The sequence below is a fragment of the Rhopalosiphum maidis genome, chromosome 2, assembly GCF_003676215.2.
Source record: "Rhopalosiphum maidis isolate BTI-1 chromosome 2, ASM367621v3, whole genome shotgun sequence".
Classification (NCBI taxonomy): domain Eukaryota; kingdom Metazoa; phylum Arthropoda; class Insecta; order Hemiptera; family Aphididae; genus Rhopalosiphum; species Rhopalosiphum maidis.
The window spans coordinates 19,230,919-19,254,700 of NC_040878.1; the positions used below are offsets into that span (position 1 = coordinate 19,230,919).

A 23,782-nucleotide genomic window follows, 5' to 3' on the forward strand; every position below is an offset into this window, starting at 1 on the left:
TAAGAATGCTATTTAGTTTGGGGAACTAAAAATAAAAAATAATAAAATGATCACCTGTAGGACAAATACCTAAAAACCTTAAAATTATATCATATTTAACGTAATAACTTTAAACTTGGTATCTGGTGAGTTGTGTTGGGGTATCATAGGGGACCTTTATTTTACTCCATTCGTACTGTTTTTCTACACTGATACCAGTTCAACAAATTAGAATGACCTCATATACTAAATATAAGTACTTGAATATATTAAACTGTTAACTAAACAATTCTTTAATATGGACAACTAAAAATAAATATTTAAAAAAAACATTAACTTATAAACTTCAATAATAATTTTAATTCATATCAGATTAAAAATGATCTCTTAGATGTTATTTATAAGCTGAAATTAAAATAAGTCAAGAGTGTCATAAATTTGATTTATAACTTTATTATCACATGTAAATACTACTTAAAAGTGATGGAAGAGGTAAAAAATAATTTTTCTTAGATTAATTTTCAATTTTGTATAAAAATAAAATTATGAGGTAGTTTTAAAATACATACATTAAAATAACATGACATACATTTATAACATAAATTTACATAATTAATTTTATAACATTTAAATACAAGAAAATAAATTCATAATATAAAAATTATTGTTAGAATAACAATTATTATTAATTACTTGTTAATTGTATTAATAATTAAATAATCATTATATGAGCTATTTTGTTGTATTGTAAATGAAGATATTTCTAGGTATATTTATTTTCTTGACTCTTAGCTTAACTTGCATGTTTTCAATTGTATGTGATTATAATAATTTACAGGTGATGAAAAATTGTGATGTAGATATTTCATTAATATGAAAGTACAATTATTGTATAAATTAATTACACAAATTTCATCAAATAATCAGTAAAAAATTAAAATTAATTTATAGTACAAAAATATTCATCTATCATTAAAGGTAACAAAATTAAACAGTTATAAATAGAAAAAAATAATAAATTTTAAAAAAATAGCCTAAAAGTTCGTTTAACATAATATATAATTAGATCTATAAGGTACTTCAAAATAAATATATATATTTAATGGCAAATAATTTTAAAGGGCACAGAAGACTAAAACAACTAATGTTAATTTAGATATTTACGACATTTTCTTGAAAGACAATGGCACGTAATTTTGTCATCTTCTAATGGGAATTTATAGTCATATGTAAGTTCTTCGCCTTGCAGTAGTTTTCTTTTAGCCAAAATCATTATATGTTTTTTACCATGGATTGTTTCAATTTTTGAATGACAATTAGGCTGTTAAATGAAAATATTTCATTAGTTGATTAGTGTATTAATATCTTAAGATAAAACACATAACATTTAGTATGAAATATATTTACTTCGCACGAATGATTAATAAATCTAGAAGAGTTTCCATTCATTGTAGCATCTACAACAATATCCTGATCGATTCTGAACATGTAACAGTCGATCCCTTTTTTATTATAGAGTCTTTCACGCACATCGCTTACTTCTGATCGAATAACCTGCAAGAGATAAAAATAATTGATAAATGATAAATTTAAATATAAAAAAAACCAACACTCACCTCGCCTGTATACTCAATGACATACTCTCCTTGTTCAATGTCCCTCAAACAAAACAACCCACGCCCATGAATATCTGATCTATATACACCAATAGTGCTGGTCAATAATTTATTCATATTTCTATATTTCATTTCATTGGGCAAGGAATTAGCACGGCGACCGCCAAAGTCTTCATTATTCGCTAATAGCTTTGGAGGTTTTCTGTGCCTGGAAGCTAACCAACTAAACATATCATATCTGTTTTTTCTAACTACTATTCCTGTACGAGCACACCCTGAATTATTTTCTGTAGTGGAACCAACAACATCAGCACCTTTATGGTATACTGGTTTGTATTTAACAAATTCTTTTGCACCCGAAAGTTGTTCTAAAAGATACTTTAAAAAATTATTGCTTAGGCCTAGAGATCGAATTGCTGCTGTTATATCACTTGCATATGGGTTACTTGATGATAATTGAGGCATTTTACGTTCATTCCTTGATACCTGAACAGCATCAAATAATTTAGACCAAATTTCAACAAGTGAACGATCTTTACAGAAGACACCATCAGCAGAACTCATTTCAAACATGAGGTGAGGTACTGTCTGTTCACGTTCTGCTGCAGATGAAGACCATTGACGTCCTGGATAGGTTATATGATGGTCAGCTTGTGTTTTTATTTGCGATGAGTTTTCTTGAATACTTAAAGTAACTTCTTTATTTGATGAACTAACTTTTTTCATTTTATTTTCAGTAACATTATGGACATTTGGCAAAATACTTTCACAAGTGTTGGAACATACATTTTTTTCTAAGTGTGATTTATCATTTCCAAAATGACTAGGACTAGGTGATAGTATTTTTACTTCCATACGTTCGTAATTTTTCAAATTTTTTTTAACTAGCATTGAAGTACTTGATTGCTTATCTAAATTTAAGGATGGCATGTTTATATCTGTAACTAAAGTGGATGAATATGTTTCTACTTTAGACACATTTGATTTTTTTTCTACATTTTGTATAAGTGATTGTGGTGGCTCTTCTGACTGCTGCATATAAGATGGTTTTTCTATTTCTAGTAATAATGGCTTTTCTGAACTTATAGAAATATGCTCACTAAATTGTAATTGAGGAATTGATGAATTATTTAATTTTTGTTGATTTATAGACTCAGTATTTCCCCCTTTTAAAAATGAAGAGTTTATTTTTTCTAATTTTCTGTAACTCGTTTCATTTGTTATATTTTGAGAAGGTAACACTTTTAAGGTTTTTACTGATGAATCTAAAGGTTTTAGTTCAGTTTTTAGAGGTGAAGATAAAGCACTATTTAATTTCAATGAGCATGGTGTAACATTTGACACAGCATTAGATGGTGATGAATAACCCGATTTTACTGAAGAGGACTCTATAAATTCTGATTGTACTGAAATGGGCTTCACTGTATTCATAACAGGAGTTGATATTTTAAATAAATGTGATGGTTCAACACATTTTGGAAGTATTTTCTTTTCTTCAATTCTTCTAGGTGAAATTTTCTGTTCTTCAATTCTTTTAGATGGATATGTTTTCATAGTTGGTCTTTTCCATGGTTCTGGATTTACATTTCTCATGATATTCATAACGCCATACACCTGATTTTCTACAGATTGCACTAAGCTATTAGGTATATTTTCTTTGGTATCATAACACTCAGTTAATCGCAATTTACGGTTAGAATAGACTTTGGGTTGGGTACACACTACTTTACGTTCAGTTTTTATTTCAGACGTAATATTATATGACCACTCATTTGAAATTGTTGGATCTGTATTAATAATATAATATTGATTTGAAATTGGTTCTACGGGTTTGGTAGGTTGGTAAATTTGAGGCGATTGAGTAAACGTATAATTTGAAGACATAGTGGTATATTGATCCAAACCAACTATCATAGGTTGTGAACTAAATAATAAATTATTACTCTGAGAGACATACATGTCTAATGGAGGGCTGTTTAGAACTACTGTAGTAGGATCAACAACTGATGGTTGTACTATAACAGTTGGTGAAGTTTGATATTGAAAACATGGCAAGACAGATTGTGTTGGAGTACTATTTATTGTTATGTACTGAACATCAGACACAGAAGGTTGGACAAATGAAGTATGAATAGGCTGAAGTATAACAGTATGAGGTGGTTCATCTTGTTGTTGTTGTTCAGGTTCTATTTGAGTGGTAGGAATAAAATTTTGCTGAGGAACAATATTTTGATCTTCCACTCGTACAACTACTTCGTCTACAAGTGGTAAACAATCATCTTCAATTTTCTTATCACATTTGTCGTCATCACTAGATTCACTGTCACTATCTATATCATAGTCAAAATTACAATTTACCAGATGCCTTTCATAGCTTAAACTAGTTCTATATGTCCGGTGACATCTATTACATTTTACTGGTTGGTCATTTGTGCAATCATCAATGACATCAGTCAAGTTGTCAAGTTGATATAATTCAAACTCTGATTCACAGTCACTTGAATCATACAACCCATCAAATTGGGGAATTGCTTTTGGTTTTAATCCATAACTATTTGAAAATATTTCCATTCTACAAGTTTCATCAATTGTTGATTCAAATTCAGATTCTGTATCATGGTTAGGATAAGCAAAACAATCAATATTACTATCCATTTTACAACGTTTAGCTTGAAAAGTAGAATCAATTGGACATTTTCTTTTTAAAGCTTCATAACACTTTTGTAAGTTATCAACCTGAATGGACGTAAACAAATTAATATCTAAATCTTGTTTACAATCTTTGTCTTTGGTAAGCTCAATTTCATTTTCTTGTTTATTATGGTCGATAGTGTAGTTAAGTTTGTCAAATTTTAACTTTTCTACATAATTTTCCAACTTAGTAGTCCAATTGTACTGAATTAATTTCCAAGGTTCTTTTGTTGACCAATAGTATCGTTTTGCTTTAAAATTAATAGGAAAAATAGATTCAACACTGTCAGAAAGAAATGGATGTAAATGTCCTATACAACTAATATACAATGAACCAATTAAAATATGAATTTCTGAACTTTCTTTACGCTTTTGTTTGATGTCTTCTTGTTCTATGTAAATCAGTCTTTCCAATGTAAAGTCTTTAACACTACAGCGAGTATCAGATGCATGGTTATTACAATACACAGTTTTATTCTCATTAAAAACACAAAATACTTTTCTAGCACATTGAAAATGATACGTCTTCACACAATTGCGATAACAACATCCAACACTTGCACCTTTTTCGTTGCAAACTACACATCGAACAAGTTTACCTCTAGATAGAGCTAATTGAACATTTTGTAACGATCCATCAATTTCTTCAAAAACTTCAGAAGACCATAAAGCACAGTTGGCATGGGCCCATATATTATCACCACAATAAAGAAGTCTTCCTTCTCGCATTGGAATGCCTTCACCCAATTTCTTGCAAAATTGGCACACTCTTGTATCATCTATTTTTGGAGTCAAATAATAATTATTTTCATCATTACCGATAATATCATGTAAAGCTTTTATATCAGAATTTAGTAAATTAAATGAAAATTTTGGAATAAACTTAGGTGGACTTATGATTGGTAATGTACTTGATGAATAGGAACTTTTACGAGGAGAGTTCTTTTCAAAATCAGAGCTGAACCATGGAAAAACTTCAGTAACAATTTTCTTATATTCTAACCGAAGTTCGGGCACATCAAATTTATCAATGGTACTTAACATATCATCATTAAATTGACAAAGAGATTCATATTCGTTGTTATTAACTTTCTGTTTTATTGTGACTAGTGTTGGAGTACCTTTAGACCATCCTTCCAATCCATGACAAACACATTGTTTAGGAATTTCAACAGTAGTTTTATTTGTAACACTAGGTCCATCAAGTGATGGGAATTTTGGTATGATCAATTTTTTACATACACAGCCAGGTGATTGTTTTTGAGGACTCCATTTAATAAGATCACATGTTTTTTTATTTTTTCCTAGAATCAATAGAACAGTCATAAAACCACTCTTTAATGCTTCATCAACATAAGCTCGCCATGGAACAGTGCTATCAGTAGTACAATTCCTAAGAATAGAATTTTTCATTAAAATGATAACAAAATAGAATTCATGTTTATAATTTATACATTAATTTTAAGTATTTAAAAATATATTTTATAAAACTTACTTGCAAACATACTCGACAACTTCAGGTAATGTGCTCAAAACTTCATATTTCTCATTTGATAAGCCTTCACATTTAGAATGAACCCAATGTTTGCAAACTGCACATTCCATCATCTACAATAAAAGAAAATTATTATTTTGATTATAATTTAAAATTAATAATCATTAAATCATGTATAACTTACCTTTGTTTCATAATCATCAGTCTCGTAACATTTTTGACATAGTGGACAAAAATTACCACGTTGTCTTAATTGAAAGCACATAACACACAGAGCTAAATTACCAACAAAATAATCAACTTGAGGTATATGGCAACTTTTGCATTTTCTACAAGGTGGACAAGCCTACAAAAAGTGTTTAATGAAAACATATAACTAAATAACAATAATAAAATATTAAAAATATTTGTAATATCTATATTACCCATGGCCTGTTTCTATCATAAACAATTTTGTCAACAAGACAATGATCATGATAAGAATCCTTACATCGTTGACAAGTTAATTTTGGTCGTGTTTTACCTCTACTTTGACAACCTTTACAAATCTGTAAAAAACCAATATTAATAATAACAAAACCGGCAAAGTTGATTTTACATTATTATTACTCATAAACTACTCGCACTAAATTCGATTTCTATGTATCAAAATATTCAGAAAATTATTCTGCTTTGGAATATGAAATGTTACTTTATGTTGTCATTCAAAAAAGTAAAACCTTGTGTATATATATAAATAAATATTAAAAGAATCAATAATTTAAATTATAGGTAAATTTTTTTGGCACTATTTTTTTTTATATACTCCATACGAATATTAATGCTGAGTACTTAAGTACGTATAATATATAATTTTGATATAGAAATTATGTTCAATGTTTCAGTATTTTTCGATTATATCAATATATCTTATATTTTTGGTATTCAGTTTTATATATTTTAAATTTAAAAATATGATATATACCGGTATACAGTGCTTGTACCATCATTAATCATGATGATTTTACTTTACCTTACATTTTGGACATGTCCAACTAATTTTTGACCATTCACTTTCATGTGATGAAATTCCAACACCAACACCATCAACACAAAACTTGTGATAAGGTTCACAACAGGAAACGCAGTGGATTAACTAAAATTAGTTTTGATGAATTATTGTGCAACTGTTTTTCCAAAATATAGTATGGTCATTTACTTTCTCTATTCCAGCACTTCCACATAAGAAACATACTGCTCGCCGAGGTATTGATAATGGTTCAGTACCCACAATAGCAAATCCATTTTCAGCAATTCTATCTGGGTCATAACTTTCACGGAAATTCAAATCAATCGTTTTGTCATCTTCAGTGTTATCTATGTTAGCATTTAGATGATCTTGCATCATTAGATCTTGAAGTGTTCTCTAAAAACGATAAAATCATAAGTATGGAATAATTTTGTACTAAAAAATGTATAATTAGTAGTAATAATTTGAGATTAATCACATTTGGTTGAATAGATAAATAAAAATCTTGTTCATTATCAACAGGTAATGACATTTTTGAGCATTTACTAGATGAGTCCATAACATTGGTGACTTCCATAAAACTAAAATTAAATATTAATTAATAAAATAATTTTAAATTCATTATGTTTAAATTTTACTTTGTCATATTTTCATCACTTCTAGTATGCGGAGATGCATTTATGTCCACTGGTAATACTAAATATAAATAATCATAATTATTAAGTTTTACAATGCAAATATACTATTAAATGCATACAATTAACAAATGTAAATAAGTCAAGGTGCATAAATATAAATATTTTAACATAACCAACAATTATTGTACCTACTTAATATTTACATAATTAATTTAATATAAATTAAGTATCAAAATACATACTTTGGTTACCATCAACATCTAGAGAGTTTTCTAAAACATTTCCAAAGGTAGCTTGGGTTTGTCCCAGAACTGATTCAGCAGTACGACACACATGTTTAATTCTGGGTCCTTTTGTATTAAAATATTTGAATTCTTTATTAAAATATGAAAATAATATGTTTACAATTTACATTCAATTTCTTAACACATTCAATGCCGCATATAATTCATAAGTTAAGCATACTAAATCATGGCCAAATTTATATTATTTTATAATAAGATACTTATTAGGTCTATTTATATTTCATACACACAAAAAGGCAATAAATTAATTGTATTTTGTAGTTTAAAAACATTTACTTAACTACAGTTCAAATATTATGACTGTTGGACGCCCACATACTATTATAGATAACATTTAATTATATATACGCTATGACTACTACCTGGTCGTCAACAGTTGAAAGCAACTAACATAAAATGACTATGAATAATTGTTGACATTGAACATGTTAAGAAGATTTCATACATCATGTTGTTTTTATATTACTAATGCATAACCTACCAATATTTAGATTCAGCAGTTCCAGTTTTATGTTGTTAACTTAAATATTAAAGTGAATTGACCTATTATTAAACTTAAAGGTAAAAACATTATTTAGGTTTTATGTTGGCTTTTTATAATGTTTTTATTTAAAGCTAATGATAAAATACAGATAATGTTCTTACTATTGAGTTTGATAATAGGTCAATTCACTCTAATATCTAAACTAAAAAAACAAAATTGAAACTGATGAACTTAAATAATGGTATGTTATGCGTTAGTAAGACAGACTATAATCATTCCCCTAAGACAGTCTCTTAAATAATAATTTTTAGCATACCTTTAGTTTCTAATAAGTTGGGTATTGCAGTATTTATTGATCGAATTGATGCAACTCGTTTATTATAATTTGGTTGGATATCTTTACAAACCTCACCTTTTTTTATTTTTTTTCTCTTTATTTTATTATTGGTTAATTTTTCTTCAAGCTTTGGTTTCTTTTTACTATATATTTTTTTAGTATTGTATTCTATATCTGAATCAGACTTATCTGAATATTCATCAATGTCATTTTCACTACTATACAACTCTTCATTGCTTTCATCACTGTCTTCTTTTAAAAGAAACAATTTTATAGAAATATTATTTAATATAGAACATATATTATAGATTTTTTTTACCTCGTAAGGCACTAATGATCTCTTTGTGAAGTTTATACTCTCGAATAATTTTTTTTTGAAGACAATTTTCTATATTTATGGTCCATGGATCAGGTTTTTTCAAAACCCACATAAGAACTGGGGCTATTTCTCTAGGAAGTGTGTCTAATAGCCGTTGAACAGTTGTTTCTGGTAACTTGAATCGCTTCAGACACATTTGAAGCCAACATGCTTTACATCGAGAATCAGTTGACACAATCCTTGTCACACCATTTTGAGATTTAAGCCCATTTGGAATGCGACACTGTCCTATGCCTAAATCAAATATAATTGAATAAAACATATTCATTAAAAATAAATAAAAGATAAATTCACCTCTATCATTATTACAACGGTTGATAGAATTTTGATTTTCAATTGATTTAGCTATAAACTTTCTGCAAGAATCACAACTGTATGCTCCATATTTTTTTGTCTTTGCAATTGATTTATAAAAACGAATAACACCACAAACACCACATTGTACTTCACCGCTGGTTTGGTTCATATTCAGTGGACCTAAATTAATTCAGAGATTACCAACTTAAAATAAAATATCAACTGTTGAAATAAATAATTACCTCCTTTGCATGATTTCGCAAAAGTATAGTTAAGATTGTCATCCAAACAGGATACAATTGGAGATATACTGGTGTTTTTATTTGCAGTATTAAGTTCACATACTGAATTTTCTTCTTTTTTAACTTTTGGACAATCCATTTTACTTATAATACTAGGTTGAACCTAAAACATAAAGATTTAAATCATTCTATTTAGTTTAAGCAAGACATCTAAATATTGTCTTAATATCTTTGCAATAAAACAAATGTTAAAATATAAACTTTATAAATAATTTTAATTCAATGAAAAAATATAAAAATATTATAATTTGATTTAACAAACAAATTATAATTCAATTGATCAATAAACAATATTTAGTAAATTAAAATAAGTCAACTAAAGATTTGAAATAAATCTAGAATTTGAAAAATTATAATAGTTAATGTTTTAGTATTGGTATAAAGTGCTTAAACACTATCATAAACAAAAAATAAAATAAGTTTAAAAAACTTAATATAATACTAAGTACATTATGAATAAGTACTTAGTGAAAATTATATTCAAGTAAAGATACCTAGCTATTTATTAGCTAGGTAAATCTTAGTTATAAACAAATGGGCACTTACCATAACAGTGTCAGTGTAGTATTTGCTCCGTTGGTCGTATGGCACGACATTTCGATCACAAGTCTCTCGTAGCTTATTTGCAGTTTCTTCGCAGTCGCTATTGCTAAACCCAGCGAACTCCTGTTGCTCCTGTGCACGATAAAACAAGAGATAAACAACGACTACAATAATAGTAATAATAATAATAAACGATTGCGTTATCATCCCGGAATAGATACGAAATCCTTTCTCCATCAGTAGGAATATAGCGCGATTGTGATAACGAACGGGTGGGGAGTACATCACAGATAAAAATATTACAAAAACAACTAAAAAACCGATAGACCCGAAACTTGAGTACCGCACTTTACTTTGGAATTTTTTCTACCGTCATCATGCCGTACTATTATTTTTTTTAAATTATTTATCATTGTTTTACTTACCTCTCCATCCTTTTCGAATGTTGTCCGAAATACATTGAGTGCAATGGCTATCAATCGGGCGTTCTTGGCCTCGACGTCCACGAAATCGGACACGCCGACCTGGATCATCTTGCGCTGATACCGCGCTTTTGGCGGTTTGCCTAGAAACCTGGACTTGGTCATATTATCGGGGCATTATTATCGCACCGGTGGAAACAGCTGCCTCGAAGCGACGTGCGTCACGCCAGTGCCGAGGATCGACCTGGCGTATATATTTTCTTAACAGGTTGCGTGGCGATGGAAACAGTGCGCGATGAGCGAACGAAGCGAAAAAAAAATATAAACAGATAAAATGCTTTTTCGCTATTCAAATCGCGGGCGTAATTTTAACATTACATGAGCCGTCACCGTTGCACGGTTGCATAGAGCAAGCCCGCCCGATCGATCTTCGCGAAAGACTGAGGACACGGATCGAAAAAAACGAATCGTTAGCACGAAAACGGTGTTGCTAATTACTATAAAGTATGAATATTATTTATGTATTTATTTATACAACGCACACGCACACTCCCGTGGTCACGACGTACCGTACAATCGCAATAGGGCACGGGCACACGAAGCGCGCGCGCGGTAAAACGAAAAATGACAGTGCCTCACTGCCGTGACATATAGGCGGCGTTTTGACGTCACGTGCGCAAGTGGCGCCGGTCTTGCGCGGTTCGGTTTGCACAGTGAGGGGGAGATTGCGCGCGCAAAGCTGATTGGAATCACACTTGTGGATCGTAGGGTAATTAACGGTCGTGGAAACATTAAAGGGGAAGTATTCAAATTTCAAACGTTCATTTTCGTAAATCTAAGAGTACTACTGGTTGACGCTTATTTCGCGCTCACCCGTCAACCGGAACGCGGGAAAATCCCTCGTCGCACCAGACCTACCCTCACAACAAACGGCTTTTGTACTACCACGGGAGAACCCCCACTCTATCACTGACGTCGAGCGGGCACAGTCAGAGACCCCAAATGGTAAATACCATTTCCAACTGGCCAGGTGTTGAAGCACCGAAACCACGTCATGTCTTAAGTATACATGATTGTAGCGATGGTGGTACGAAGTCAGTAAGAGTATAATAAATAGTTTGTTTTAGTTTTTTAATTTTGAACTTGCAATCTGGAGATATATGATTAATATTTAATACTAAGTACTAACTACATATATTAGGTAATAGGTAATACAGATCGACTTTCAATAATTCAAACGTTTGGTAATTCAAAGTAAATGCTCGTTTTTGATTAACTTGCGGTAATTCGATTAAAAACCATTCATTTAAGTACACTCGATAATTCTAAATTAAATGTTGTGAAAACTGTCCACTAACACGTGACAATTCGAAGTTTCGTCCGTTCAACGCTCGGTATTCGGTAGTTCAAAGTTTATTCACCGAATCTATTTCTTATAATCTTTTCATTAATAATTTACTATACAATCGTGTAGAAAATTAGCTTACTATTTTCGAATTTCGATAATTATAGAATTATTATCTTAAGAACTTTATCGTTATTTCTTAATCGTCTCTTATCGTATTTTACTCGTCGTTAGCCGAATGGCGAATGGAGTTTTTATTAGTAAACGTAACTTTTTGCTCCAGTCAGAAGTCAATGTCGAAGTTTTTGAAGCATTATTCACTCTAGTAAATATTATTGAATAATTGAAACTAAGTTAGTAAGTTAACTGAAGCAGACATCAATTACAGATTTTTTTAAAAAATTATAATCTTTTATAATAGGTAATTTAGTTTGATTTACATTTTAAAAACAATAAATACACATAACTGTAATACAGCATAATTTGTTGAAATATTTAATAATTATGCACGTACAATAATAAAAAAACATTACTTTTTTTCTTAAGTCAGTAATTCAAATTGTTTTTTGTTGCTTTTATGATAATTTGAACTACTCAGTAATTCAAACTCTCGGTAATTCGAAATTTTGTAAATCTCGCCAACTTAGGATTATCGAGCGTCGACTGTATATAATTATAAAGCGTAAGCGGTTATGTATTATTATTATACATTCAGGCCATCCCGCTTATTGGCTTATTTATAATACTTTGTATATTATGTGTACGCTATAGTAGTACCACAGTGATGGTCAAATAATTTTGTCATTGGGATTTAGGACACGGTATAGAAGATAACCATTCAGTCCATTCTACACCAGTCGTGATGCCGTGATGAGGAAAGATATGACTATCTTTTAATTTTCTAATGTGCCCATCAAGGCATCAAATATTGCTCAATATGTATTTAAAATCATGATTTTGTATTTCAGTTTAATAAAAATAAAATTGAATTAAATTCATAGGATTATGAGTTTCTAATCTTTTCTTGTATGTATAGAACTAATACAATGAAATATTTACCATGTACGATACATTTCACACAGTCATCCAGTTCCAGTAGTGACTCTCTATGAAAAGTTGAAAAAATATGGCTCGCGTCTGCGTGAATAAAAAGTTATCAGTCGAGCCCCGATTAAAAACATGATTATAGATTTATGTATATATATATATATACATATATTAAGCAGGCCCCATACAACTTGTAATAATTAGTCTACGTTGGTCGTTGGATAATAGTAGCACTTGATAAGTATTAAGCTGGTCATTCCTTTGTTAGTCATATTTCTTATACAGTGGCTTATTTAGGATTTTGTCTAAGGGGGAGGGGGGTTATGTTGGCAAACATATAATTTCCTCTACGGTGGGGGGGTACACTTACCATTATTACCATTTCTCAAAAATGTTGAAAATTTATATACTTATTATCAAGTATCTACACATAAATATATAAGACTATTTTTTTTTGTATTTTGAAGATTTATTATTCATTGTTATTTTTTTATAAAATGAAGAAAACCATAAGAATACAATAGTATTATCTAGTGCTTATTGATAAATATACAAATATACATAAATGTATAGAACGAAAAATCAAAATAGTAAAAAATAATGCACCAGCCAGTGCTCCGAACTTAAGGGTCTCAATACAGCTACTAAGGAAGGGCCCTTTTTTTTGGTACTTGGCCGGGGCCTGGATCCTGGGAAGGTAAAGATTAAAGGTCGCTAGGCAGCTGCCTAATTTGCCTAGGTGGAAGTTCGGCACTAGCACTAACGCGAGTGTTCGATTATAATGAATAGTGAATTATTATTTATTATGCTGGATTAAAAATTAACTAATGCAATAATAAATATAAAAATAAATAATAAACTAATAACTCGTAATTAGTGTTTAAGTCTGTTTATTATTTGTATACCATTTAATTATTAGAACTTATTGTTTAGAATATCTATTTATATATAAATACCTTCGCCTTGCAATATGTTTTGAAATAGCAACCAGACGCTTATTATTAAAAGCATAATAATAGCCGGATCGTTATTGACAATAATGACCATTGACGGAATTTTACGATTTACAATACAATTTTTTTTCAATCATATACATATTTAGCACTTTAGCAGTAAGTCGTGTATTGACTACGGCCATCAAGTATCAACCATAATATTTCCAAATTCTTAAAATTTCAATATTATAATAAAATGTAGCGTTTTCAATAATTGTATTCTGTATTTCTGTAATATATGTATGATACTATCAAAAAAGACCAATGAGGGGATCTATCCCCCAAATCCTCCCCCCCCCGTAAATATGCCACTATTCACATACAGTAAAGTTGGAATAGATAAAGTCATGTTCGTCTAAAGGTACTAGCTATTACTTCTCATTTGGTAACCATACCTATACAGATATAAAAATTTAATACAATGTTCTTTATAAACTATTAATTATTATTACAGGTAATTAAAAGTATGGAGGCTTAACTTATTATTTATATATTAATAAGCATTTAAAGTCTGTCAAAATCATGAAAAATTATTAAATGAACAATTTTTATAGCTAAGATTTAAAAATTAAATAAAAAGTTCTTCATAGGTAGTAAGCAGTTCAAAATAAAAACAAAAATATCTAATATATATATGTGCATAATTTTTTTTTAAAGACATTACAAGTGCAAATTTGGACAAAAAGTCAAAATTATTATAAACAATCTTATTATTTTATTATAGTTCAACATTATTTGTGGCCTGTGAGAAAAATAAGATGTTTTTTTCTGGTTAGAAGACATTGATCTAACCATCACCATAATTTTTATCTGTACACGATAATAAATTGGATATATATTTTCATGAATCAAAATTTGTTGAGAGATTTAATAAACTAGAATTTTTTTATTTTTCTAAAAGGAAGGAAAACCCATTCTTCGTCAATTAATAAACATTTGAAACTAATTATATATACAAAAAATTTATTTCATGTTACTTTTTTATTTTATTTATACATTATTATGTACATTATACAATATAAAAAAAATTAATTTGATGTGTCCTTGTCTTAATGAATTAATCCTGAAATAATAAAAATTGTTGTAAATAATAATATTATTGTAAGTGCCATTTTTTGCAATAAATGTATACCAACCTAAATAATCATCCATCAATGTACCAATAGCAAACTGTAAAAAAAAAAATGTTTTATATTTCAATTAAATTTGAATATATTTTACTAAAAAAATGACTAACTTTTAATGGATTTTATTAGCCAAATTAGAAGACTTTCTATCCATTTCTAAACAATATAATTTTTTTATAGATTGATCTATAACTTAGCTAAGTCTAGATTTGTATGAACTAAATTTTTTTTTTTTAAAACATTTTTCATCAATAAAATTCAATGAAATAATATAAAATAATGTAGTCTGTTTTATTATACAATTCAATTCACTATCTTAAAAAAAATTTAAAAAATACTGTAAAATTTAGATATCTAGACATTTTTATGTGCGACTGAAGGGACTTGCCACTATTTACAAAAAATTAGCTTGAATACTAATACTAGAAATAATTAAAAATGTAATAAAGGAATTATTGTACTAGAAAAACTGGTCAAAATTGTTATTTAAAACTCAATGCAATAAACAAGTAATGTGGTCAAATAAATTCAGTATTATAGTCAGTGGCGGCTTGAGTCTTCAAAGCTTAAAACACAAGTTTCAAAATAACCCACCCACCCACTCACAAACTAAATTTACTAGGACCAATATAATATTTTTAGGTTCTTCTTAAATTAAATTTTTTAGTATCAATTTATGATATAGATACACTCATTTTTTACTTAAATAATAAATATTCTGTTATGAATTATGATTAAATCTGTTCAACTTAAAACAATTTTTTTTCCCATTTTCGGGGCAGGAGCAGTTACTCCTAGTATTCTGATAGCAAGCCGCCCCTGATTAATACAGTAATAAATATTGTATATTTTATACAATTTTTACATTTTTAAAATACATACTATTCCTGATGCATCAACACGTGTTCCAACAATTTTTAATCTAATTGTGTCTTCCGGCTGTATTGCTATATTCTGAGAACATAAATAAATAATATTGTATTTTACTTTATAGGAAAAATAAAACCAAATGATTATTTGATAAGCAACAATTTTTTTCCATTAGAAAAGGTGAATTTTTAATTATTTCTTTTGTAGATTTAACTCTTATTTATTTAATTATTGATATATAAATGAGTTAATTCCTTTTTAAAATGTGTTAAAAATAATTTTAGTGAAGCTAAAATTAAATAGTATGTGAGATTAATAGGAGCAGATAGATGGAATGTTTCGAGGGACAGAAATTGACAAAACAAAATAATATTAAAACATCTATACCAAAAATTAATAATTTTTAATAAAAACTTAAGGTTATTTCTAGGTTACTGCTTGTTGCCAAAAATCAAATCCAAATCAATAACCTCATTCTTAGACGAAGTTATATTAACTCTATTAAAGTAATAGGCTATTATGATTACAAGGTCTTGAATAAATCATAATATAACATTTGTATAATATGTAGGATAATGAATGAATGGCCCAACTCAGTGGCACTAAAAAAAAATGTACAGGGAGGGTACAAGCCCTTACCCCCTTGGACTAAATTATTTGTATGTAAGTTATTGAGTTGATATCTTCTCAAAGATGCAGACCAGGCACATAATTCTAAGAGGGTTGAAAATAAGTTATATAATAATTCTTTCACTTAATATTTGAAAAATGTATATTTATTTCAACAACTTTTTACAGCAGAGTCTTGCTCTATGTTTATTGTATATAAATAGTTTATGTTAAAGCTGTTGGAGCACAACATCTGAAATAATGACATTCATTATACATGGAATATCTCTATATTATACTTATAATTGATATGTGTATAATATTTTCGTAAAATAGGTAGGTATGAAAGTATTTATAGCATAACTGTACCTATACAAAATATGTGACCTGTCAAATGCAAATTTCTGTAGGAAGAAGGATTGCGTAAATTCAGTGATTAACCTAGGGGTGCTATCAAATCTCAAAACAGTCTTGATGCACACAATTAACAATTTAACTATGTAAGAAAAAACTTAATATCATCTGCAAATACAAGAAACAAGCAATAACTCAAAATTTTAGGAAAACTATTCATAAAAATATCTAATAGAAGTGGCAATAAGTGACCACTATAACAAATATCTGATGGAACAGTATAATCATCAGATTGTATGCCGCTATTAATGGTTAGTGGTTATTGTAAAAATTACAATGATGAATTTATTTTTCCACAACTATTTATAAGATGAAATGTGCATTTTTCATTGTTTTTTTAATATAATAGTATGTAGTAGAGATGTTCCAGGTAGATAATTTGTTATAAGCCGGGTACCGAGTACTGACCGAGTCAAAATGTAAATTATTTATAATATTAATTATTAATTCTAATTAGAATCTAATAATTTATTAACCCGTCATTTCTGACATGTACATAGCTTGCTCGCAGTCGTATTTCTCCCAAATTCATATTATCTCATAAGGAAATAATTAAAAATAGATTTATCGATAAACAGCCACTTTGCTATTCCGATAAGGAAAAATATTGTATTGCAAAAATTAGTTGTGTCGTACTGTTGTGTGAGCGAATCTTTCTACAGAGTCTACCGAGTAAAATGTAGGTATTACGTCGGTATCGAGTAAGGATCAGGTAAAAATTTAGTATTTTGACGGGTACTGGATAAGAGCCAAGTTTTAAAAAAGGTATCAAGTACTCGGCCATCGAGTAATTGCCGGGTACACTCGGAACATCTCTAGTTTGTATATAAATCAAGTGTTGTTACTTACTTCTTCTTTTGATTTGTAACATGGAGGTGAAGTATTTGGACAAAATTGTAGCTCTGATGGTATAGACTAAAACAAATAAAAAAAAGTATGTTTTTACATTTTTTATAAACATTTTAAAGAAATAGGTATTTAATATTTATGATAATCATTAAATAATAATAATAATAACAATATAAATATAACATACATAAATTATCTTAATTTTATTTTATTTAACTTTTGAGATATAGTCAGTTATATAGCATAAATATGTATGAAACAAATAATTATTTTTAAATATATATATTATATATATTATATAACTTACATGATGAGATATAAAACAGGAAAGTGGTCCGATTTCAGCAAACATTCCTACTTTGTTTAATTGAGTAACTACAGCTTCCAAAACTTCACCTTTAAAGGGCCGGAAAACAATAGCTTTATACTTCACAGTATATACTACAAATCCTTGACCAGGCAAAATTAATCCACAACCAATATTATCAATATGGGTTACAGCAATTACAAATCCATACCTTTAAAGTAAAGAACCAATGAAATTAAAAATATATGTTGCCTTACTCACTGCCTTTATGGTATAAACATCACCATATCCTGGTTTTAACCTTTATACATAAGACATATTATTGGTTTTTAGTACAAAAAATCCAGTCCAACATTTGAAAAATGATATACGATTAGCGAAACATCAATGTATGATAATTTTTTGAACATTTTAAGTTATTGTTTAAAATATTTGTTTTTATTTTTTTGATAGTATAATAAAATATCAGTTTAAAAATTACTCACTTTCCTGTACATGTGCCTTCAACCTCGCGATACAACTTTTGTTTTACTGTATCTAATAACTGTGGACCAAAATACCGAGGATGAAGCAGTACGTCGTGTTCTAGTGCGATCTAAATAACAAATAACAAATATACAAATGCAACCGGTATTCGTTCAACGTGTTCTCGGTAATTACATGATAAAACATTTTGCAGCGGGCTATTTACACGTCCAACTCTGGCTTGAAACTATCATAGGTATTAATTAGTATACAAAATAAATATAGATGAGCGCAATTTATGTATGAACTATAAAACAAACGCCGACTGATTAAGTATAATATTGTAAATACTAATACCTACGAGTAAACCGTCTAAAACAATTTATAAGTCGTTGTGTTAACACTGTTAACTGTAAACAATCTTCGTCAGTCTGATGGCTTATCAACATCTATGTTATCCAATAATTTGGTCTATGGGTTCAACCATGTATCTGGTTTTATTTACATATTTACAACATCATAGATTTACAACTAAATATTTAACAATGATTAGTAGTGTATAGTGTATACCATAATTATTAGTTTTAAATGTTTTAATGATATTAGAGAATTCCTAATTAAAATTGAAATCATACAACAAGCTAATCTTATTTATCAAATTATTTACTTTTGGGCCTATATAAAGTATATCAAATACTATAAATGATTATAGTATTTGGTTAAATTTTAAACATTTGTTCGATCAATTTCGTGTTATTATTTACATTTTACACAAAACTTTATAATATAATTCTTTACAAAGTGAACCTAAGTATAAGTAACAATAATTGTAATAATTATTATATTACATTAGTTGTCAGAACCGTTTTTAAAATGAACACAATTCAAATATCGAATATGAGGCAAAAAACAAGTATACTTGATAAGTCAATTAGCAAAGGTAAAGGCGAAATTAACATGAATTGTTTTGCATTGATGTTTTCTGAACTGGTACAATACTGTCAAGGAAAGGCTCATACAGTAAATGAATTACAAATGAGGTAAGTACTTAAAGACCTAAGTTTAAATTGTTTTATTTAATTTATGAGTAATTATATCATTTTTTTAGGTTGTCTGACTTAGGACAAGAAGTCGGTACGAAATTAATAGATTTACATTTTCTACGTGAAAAAAACAGCAAACGTGAGATAAAGCTATTGAATATGCTGTTGTTTATTAAATCCACTTTCTGGAAAGTATGATGGCTATATTTGTAACATTTATTTAAATTTTTAATTGAATTAAAAATAGCATGCCATTAATAAAAATTAGTTGGAACGGGTTGAAATAATTTTTTTTCAATTAACACTATACAATACTATTTTTATAATTCATGTATTGCTTCAGTTTGTTATTGAAAACAATTAGATTACGTAATTATTGAAATTCAGAGTTTCTTTGGTCGTGAAGCTGACAAATTAGAACACTCAAATGATGACGATTCCACTTATTATATAATTGAAAAAGAGCCATTAGTAAATAAATTCATATCCGTTCCTAAAGATAAAGGTAATTTGAATTGTGCCGTATTTGTGGGTGGCATAATAGAAGGAATACTAAATTCATCGGGTTTTGTAAGTACCAATTATTTATATTGTTACCATCATCTGCTTGATGAAATATTAAAAATAGCTAATTCAATTTAAACAGCTAGCTAATCTTTTGTTACTATACATTTATATTTTATTCACCAAATATTAAATTACATACAAGTACATAAAATTTTGATAAATAGATAAAAATATTTTTGTCTTCAGCAATATTACACACATAAATATTTTGTTTTTTGAGGATGTATAATTTTTGTGCATTGGATTGATTTTTTTTCTTTATAAACTTGCTGATTGACCATAGATTATAGTAAAATCAATTTTTTTATTTTTTTATTACTTTAATAGTTCTCTTTGGTACAATTTCTGTCTGAAGTTCAATAATATCATTGAGAAAACTAACTCTTTAACTTTAAAGTTTATACTATGTTGATTACTTTGATCCATACAACCATATGGCAGATTTTGTAATTTTACCTTATAAATACTGATTTAGAAAGATACAATGTAGAATTATCTTCTTTTATTTATCAATTTTTGTATATTTAAATTAATTTTTTTGTAAACAATATGTATGAAATATACGCTATTTTTAGTTATTTTTATCAAATAACTGTTTTTTAAATTGAATTTTATTATTTTATAGAATGCTAAAGTTACTGCACATTGGCACAAAGGTACTACTTACATGGTAAAATTTGAAGATCATGTTATAACCAGAGACAAACAAATGGATGAACGTTAATATTATTAAACAAAGATCGATTTTTGTTTTGTTGTTAACTGTACCATGTATATAAATTTGTTGTAAATTAAATATTTTCTTCCATAGTAAACTGAATACAATATAAACATTCACGCTAAATAAAGAACATTGCGGTATCTTTATTTAATATGATTCCTTAATTATAATTCTTTTTATATGAAATAAATCTTAAATAATAATCAAAACATATATCCTAAATCTAAGAAGCATTTCTAAAATTAATTAAAAATTGTATTCAAGACGAAGAACTTGGTTTTTCTGCTTTTGGGCTGCGCAGTTTGTATAATAGATATCCAACAGCGATGGTTCCATAAGTTGCACATACAATCTGTAATAAAAATATAAAATCTTGGTTTACTTTTTATTATTTTAAATGTGTAAAGTTGTACATTATAGACATTGCCTCAATTTTAAAATAAGCAAATGACCTTTATAATTATTTATTTTATATTAAAGGTATATGTGAAACACATAAGAAATGTATAAAAATGATCTAAATTTATCTGAAAGCTTATAATTTAATTGTATCAAAAAAATATAGAAGAAAAATTATTGTTGTCAAACACTAATCATGAAAACGTAAAATATAAGGCTAGAATACTATATAATATCATTTTATATAGTACTATCAATGGAAGTGTATTAAAATTATCAGATACCTAATAAACGTGAACAACTAACAAAAACTTTTAAAATCAACATAAGCCAAAATTAAGATTATGATGATGATAAAAATAAAAATAAAGTATTATGTTTACTCTTGTGTTTAATGAATTATCTTTATTTTTCACTCAAACTGTATATCTTACATTTAATGAATACATTATTACTAATATTATTAATTTTGTTAGAAAATGTAGTTAATGAACTAACATTCTTATAAAATATTAAATTTTTAATAATTTGTTATTATAATACTAAATAAATAACATAGTTCTTTTATATCATATAAAGTAAATACAGCTGATAATCTCAATTAAAAGAAAAATATTAAAGTAACATAGTTTAAATATACTATAATTATTATATTTATAACTTTGGCTATCTTATCATAATATGCAAGCAATTGTGATAACAACAATTAATTAATTAACTAGTTAAGTATATTATTTTTTGTAAAATATATACATTAAATCATGAAACTATACAAAACATATAGAAAGTCAATTAATAATTTCATAAGTAGGGAAAATAATTTATTGTATCTACTTTATCAACAATAACAAGAAGTCATAAGTTTATTAATTCGTCACAGCTATATTAATTTTAATTGATATAAATTTTCTTGCAGGAGAATAACCTTTCACAATATTTCAAATATTTATGTTTTTATAAATTGTTTTTAATTTATATTTAATGACAAAATAATTTTGTATAATTATATTATATATATATGTATATTATGATGTTGTAAAGCCTACAGTTTGTTATGTATTTTATATTTAATATTATAATGTTTATTTTAATTGGTTATTAATTTTTCAATTTTATAAGTTTTAGGCTATCAAATCAAAAATAATATAACTCTTACTACATTATAGTGGAATGTATTTGAGTAGATCTACCATTAACTTTTAGATGAACCATAAAACTACTTAATGGTCAAAGTTCTGTTCTTTACCTTTATACTAATATATCATACACTGATTTTTTTATTTATTTAATAAAGATAATTTTAAAATAATTATAGGTATAAGTAAATTATTTACTGTATCAAAACATACTTGTTAAAATGCCAAACAATTTTCAAGTATTTATCATTGCCGTGAAAAAGTTTAATTTAGTAAGTATACTCTAGTTGAAATATATAAAATATGCAAAATATATTTACTGTTAAATTAGCTACCTTCAAAATCAATTTATTTATTTTATTCATTCTAATATTTAAAAACACTTATATATTTTTTAATGAAGTTTAAAATACTCAAGATATTACAGCATTGTCATAATAAAAATGATTTTACTAATACTTTGTGAAGATTTTAAGTTATAATAACTTACAACAACTTACAACCATAGTTCATAACTACTTAAAATGTGTGTACCCTAATTATGCAGTTGAATCTATTATACCAAAATAGCAGTATAGAATTTCTTTTGAAAGATCAACCCATGACCTTGAATTGTCATTGAGTTGTTTACAAAAACTAAATTATAATTAATTTAATTTGCACTCACGTTAACCCGTCCTTTGGTCGTAAGAGTGTTAAAGTATTTTCCGACACCGGTCAACTTTGCGATTTCGGCCGGGTCTCCTTCTTCGTGTGCCATTCTGAAATGGGCAAATGACCCGAAAACATGTCTTTTAATACCAAGTCATTGGGATTTCGGGTGTGGAAAATTAATAACGAGGGAGAGTATAGTGACCATTTTATAGTCGAGCCATGCAAATATGACGAACCGCATTAACTATTGGAGTATACTTACTTTTCTTAGTGGAGTAAAAAACCGTACAAACAAGAAATCAAAATTACAAAATTTGATTGACGAACAAGCACGAGAGCTGATGGGTACAGAGTATTATAGTCGGAAGATTGGCAGTCAATTTTCTTATCAGTATTACAACGAATATACAGTCAATGAATTGTCTGTGGAGGGGATGATCGAGAGCCGAAAAAAATGGTGGACTAACAAAAAAACGACAACCATATGCGTACAGTGCTATCAACTTATTCTTGGTTTAAATCATCAAGTACTCTAAAATTTAAATAGGTACGCATTTTTAAATAATAATATAATTTATACGTGCAAAAATATAATTTTGAATTTTTAGTAAAGCATAGTAATATTTGTGATTATAGGTCAGGAGCATCCCTTAACTGATTTTATAGGGGTGAACCTATTTTTTTAATCAATATTTAGTATAGCTATACTTATCGAATATATAAAATAACTTATAAGT

At 27.9% G+C, this 23,782-nt stretch overlaps 4 protein-coding genes across 7 annotated transcripts; 1 reads left to right on the forward strand and 3 right to left on the reverse strand.

The window, feature by feature from the left end:
• Positions 1 to 1,018: 1,018 nt before the first annotated feature.
• LOC113550984 (histone-lysine N-methyltransferase trithorax) lies at positions 1,019 to 11,089 on the reverse strand. 4 transcript variants are annotated; one of them, XM_026952963.1, is made up of 17 exons: positions 10,501 to 11,088; positions 10,079 to 10,207; positions 9,473 to 9,635; positions 9,228 to 9,410; positions 8,874 to 9,167; positions 8,534 to 8,806; positions 7,671 to 7,802; positions 7,429 to 7,486; positions 7,269 to 7,371; positions 6,980 to 7,186; positions 6,794 to 6,916; positions 6,207 to 6,329; positions 5,966 to 6,127; positions 5,782 to 5,894; positions 1,596 to 5,679; positions 1,387 to 1,533; positions 1,019 to 1,300 (listed from the first exon to the last, which is right to left on the reverse strand). In XM_026952963.1, exons 1-17 carry the CDS (start codon positions 10,660 to 10,662, stop codon positions 1,127 to 1,129), a joined length of 6,630 nt encoding a protein of 2,209 aa, XP_026808764.1. In that variant the 5' UTR covers positions 10,663 to 11,088; the 3' UTR covers positions 1,019 to 1,126. The 4 variants fall into 4 exon arrangements, with proteins under 4 accessions (XP_026808764.1, XP_026808765.1, XP_026808767.1 ...); XM_026952964.1 differs by having other exon boundaries at positions 1,127 to 1,300; positions 8,534 to 8,803; positions 10,501 to 11,089; XM_026952966.1 differs by having other exon boundaries at positions 1,127 to 1,300; positions 7,671 to 7,778; positions 8,630 to 8,806.
• A 3,741-nt stretch (positions 11,090 to 14,830) lies between these two features.
• LOC113553027 (DNA-directed RNA polymerase II subunit RPB7) lies at positions 14,831 to 18,933 on the reverse strand. The gene is made up of 7 exons (XM_026956138.1): positions 18,721 to 18,933; positions 18,546 to 18,655; positions 18,061 to 18,271; positions 17,754 to 17,819; positions 15,894 to 15,965; positions 15,021 to 15,054; positions 14,831 to 14,947 (listed from the first exon to the last, which is right to left on the reverse strand). Exons 1-7 carry the CDS (start codon positions 18,730 to 18,732, stop codon positions 14,934 to 14,936), a joined length of 519 nt encoding a protein of 172 aa, XP_026811939.1. The 5' UTR covers positions 18,733 to 18,933; the 3' UTR covers positions 14,831 to 14,933.
• A 276-nt stretch (positions 18,934 to 19,209) lies between these two features.
• Positions 19,210 to 21,002, forward strand: LOC113551610 (trafficking protein particle complex subunit 5). Its single transcript, XM_026953956.1, has 4 exons — positions 19,210 to 19,565; positions 19,634 to 19,760; positions 19,956 to 20,138; positions 20,761 to 21,002. The coding sequence occupies exons 1-4, from the start codon at positions 19,399 to 19,401 to the stop codon at positions 20,857 to 20,859; spliced, it is 576 nt and encodes a 191-aa protein (XP_026809757.1). The 5' UTR covers positions 19,210 to 19,398; the 3' UTR covers positions 20,860 to 21,002.
• Positions 20,729 to 23,469, reverse strand: LOC113551611 (up-regulated during skeletal muscle growth protein 5-like). Its single transcript, XM_026953957.1, has 3 exons — positions 23,308 to 23,469; positions 23,059 to 23,152; positions 20,729 to 21,208 (listed from the first exon to the last, which is right to left on the reverse strand). The coding sequence occupies exons 2-3, from the start codon at positions 23,149 to 23,151 to the stop codon at positions 21,116 to 21,118; spliced, it is 186 nt and encodes a 61-aa protein (XP_026809758.1). The 5' UTR covers position 23,152; positions 23,308 to 23,469; the 3' UTR covers positions 20,729 to 21,115.
• Positions 23,470 to 23,782: the final 313 nt, after the last annotated feature.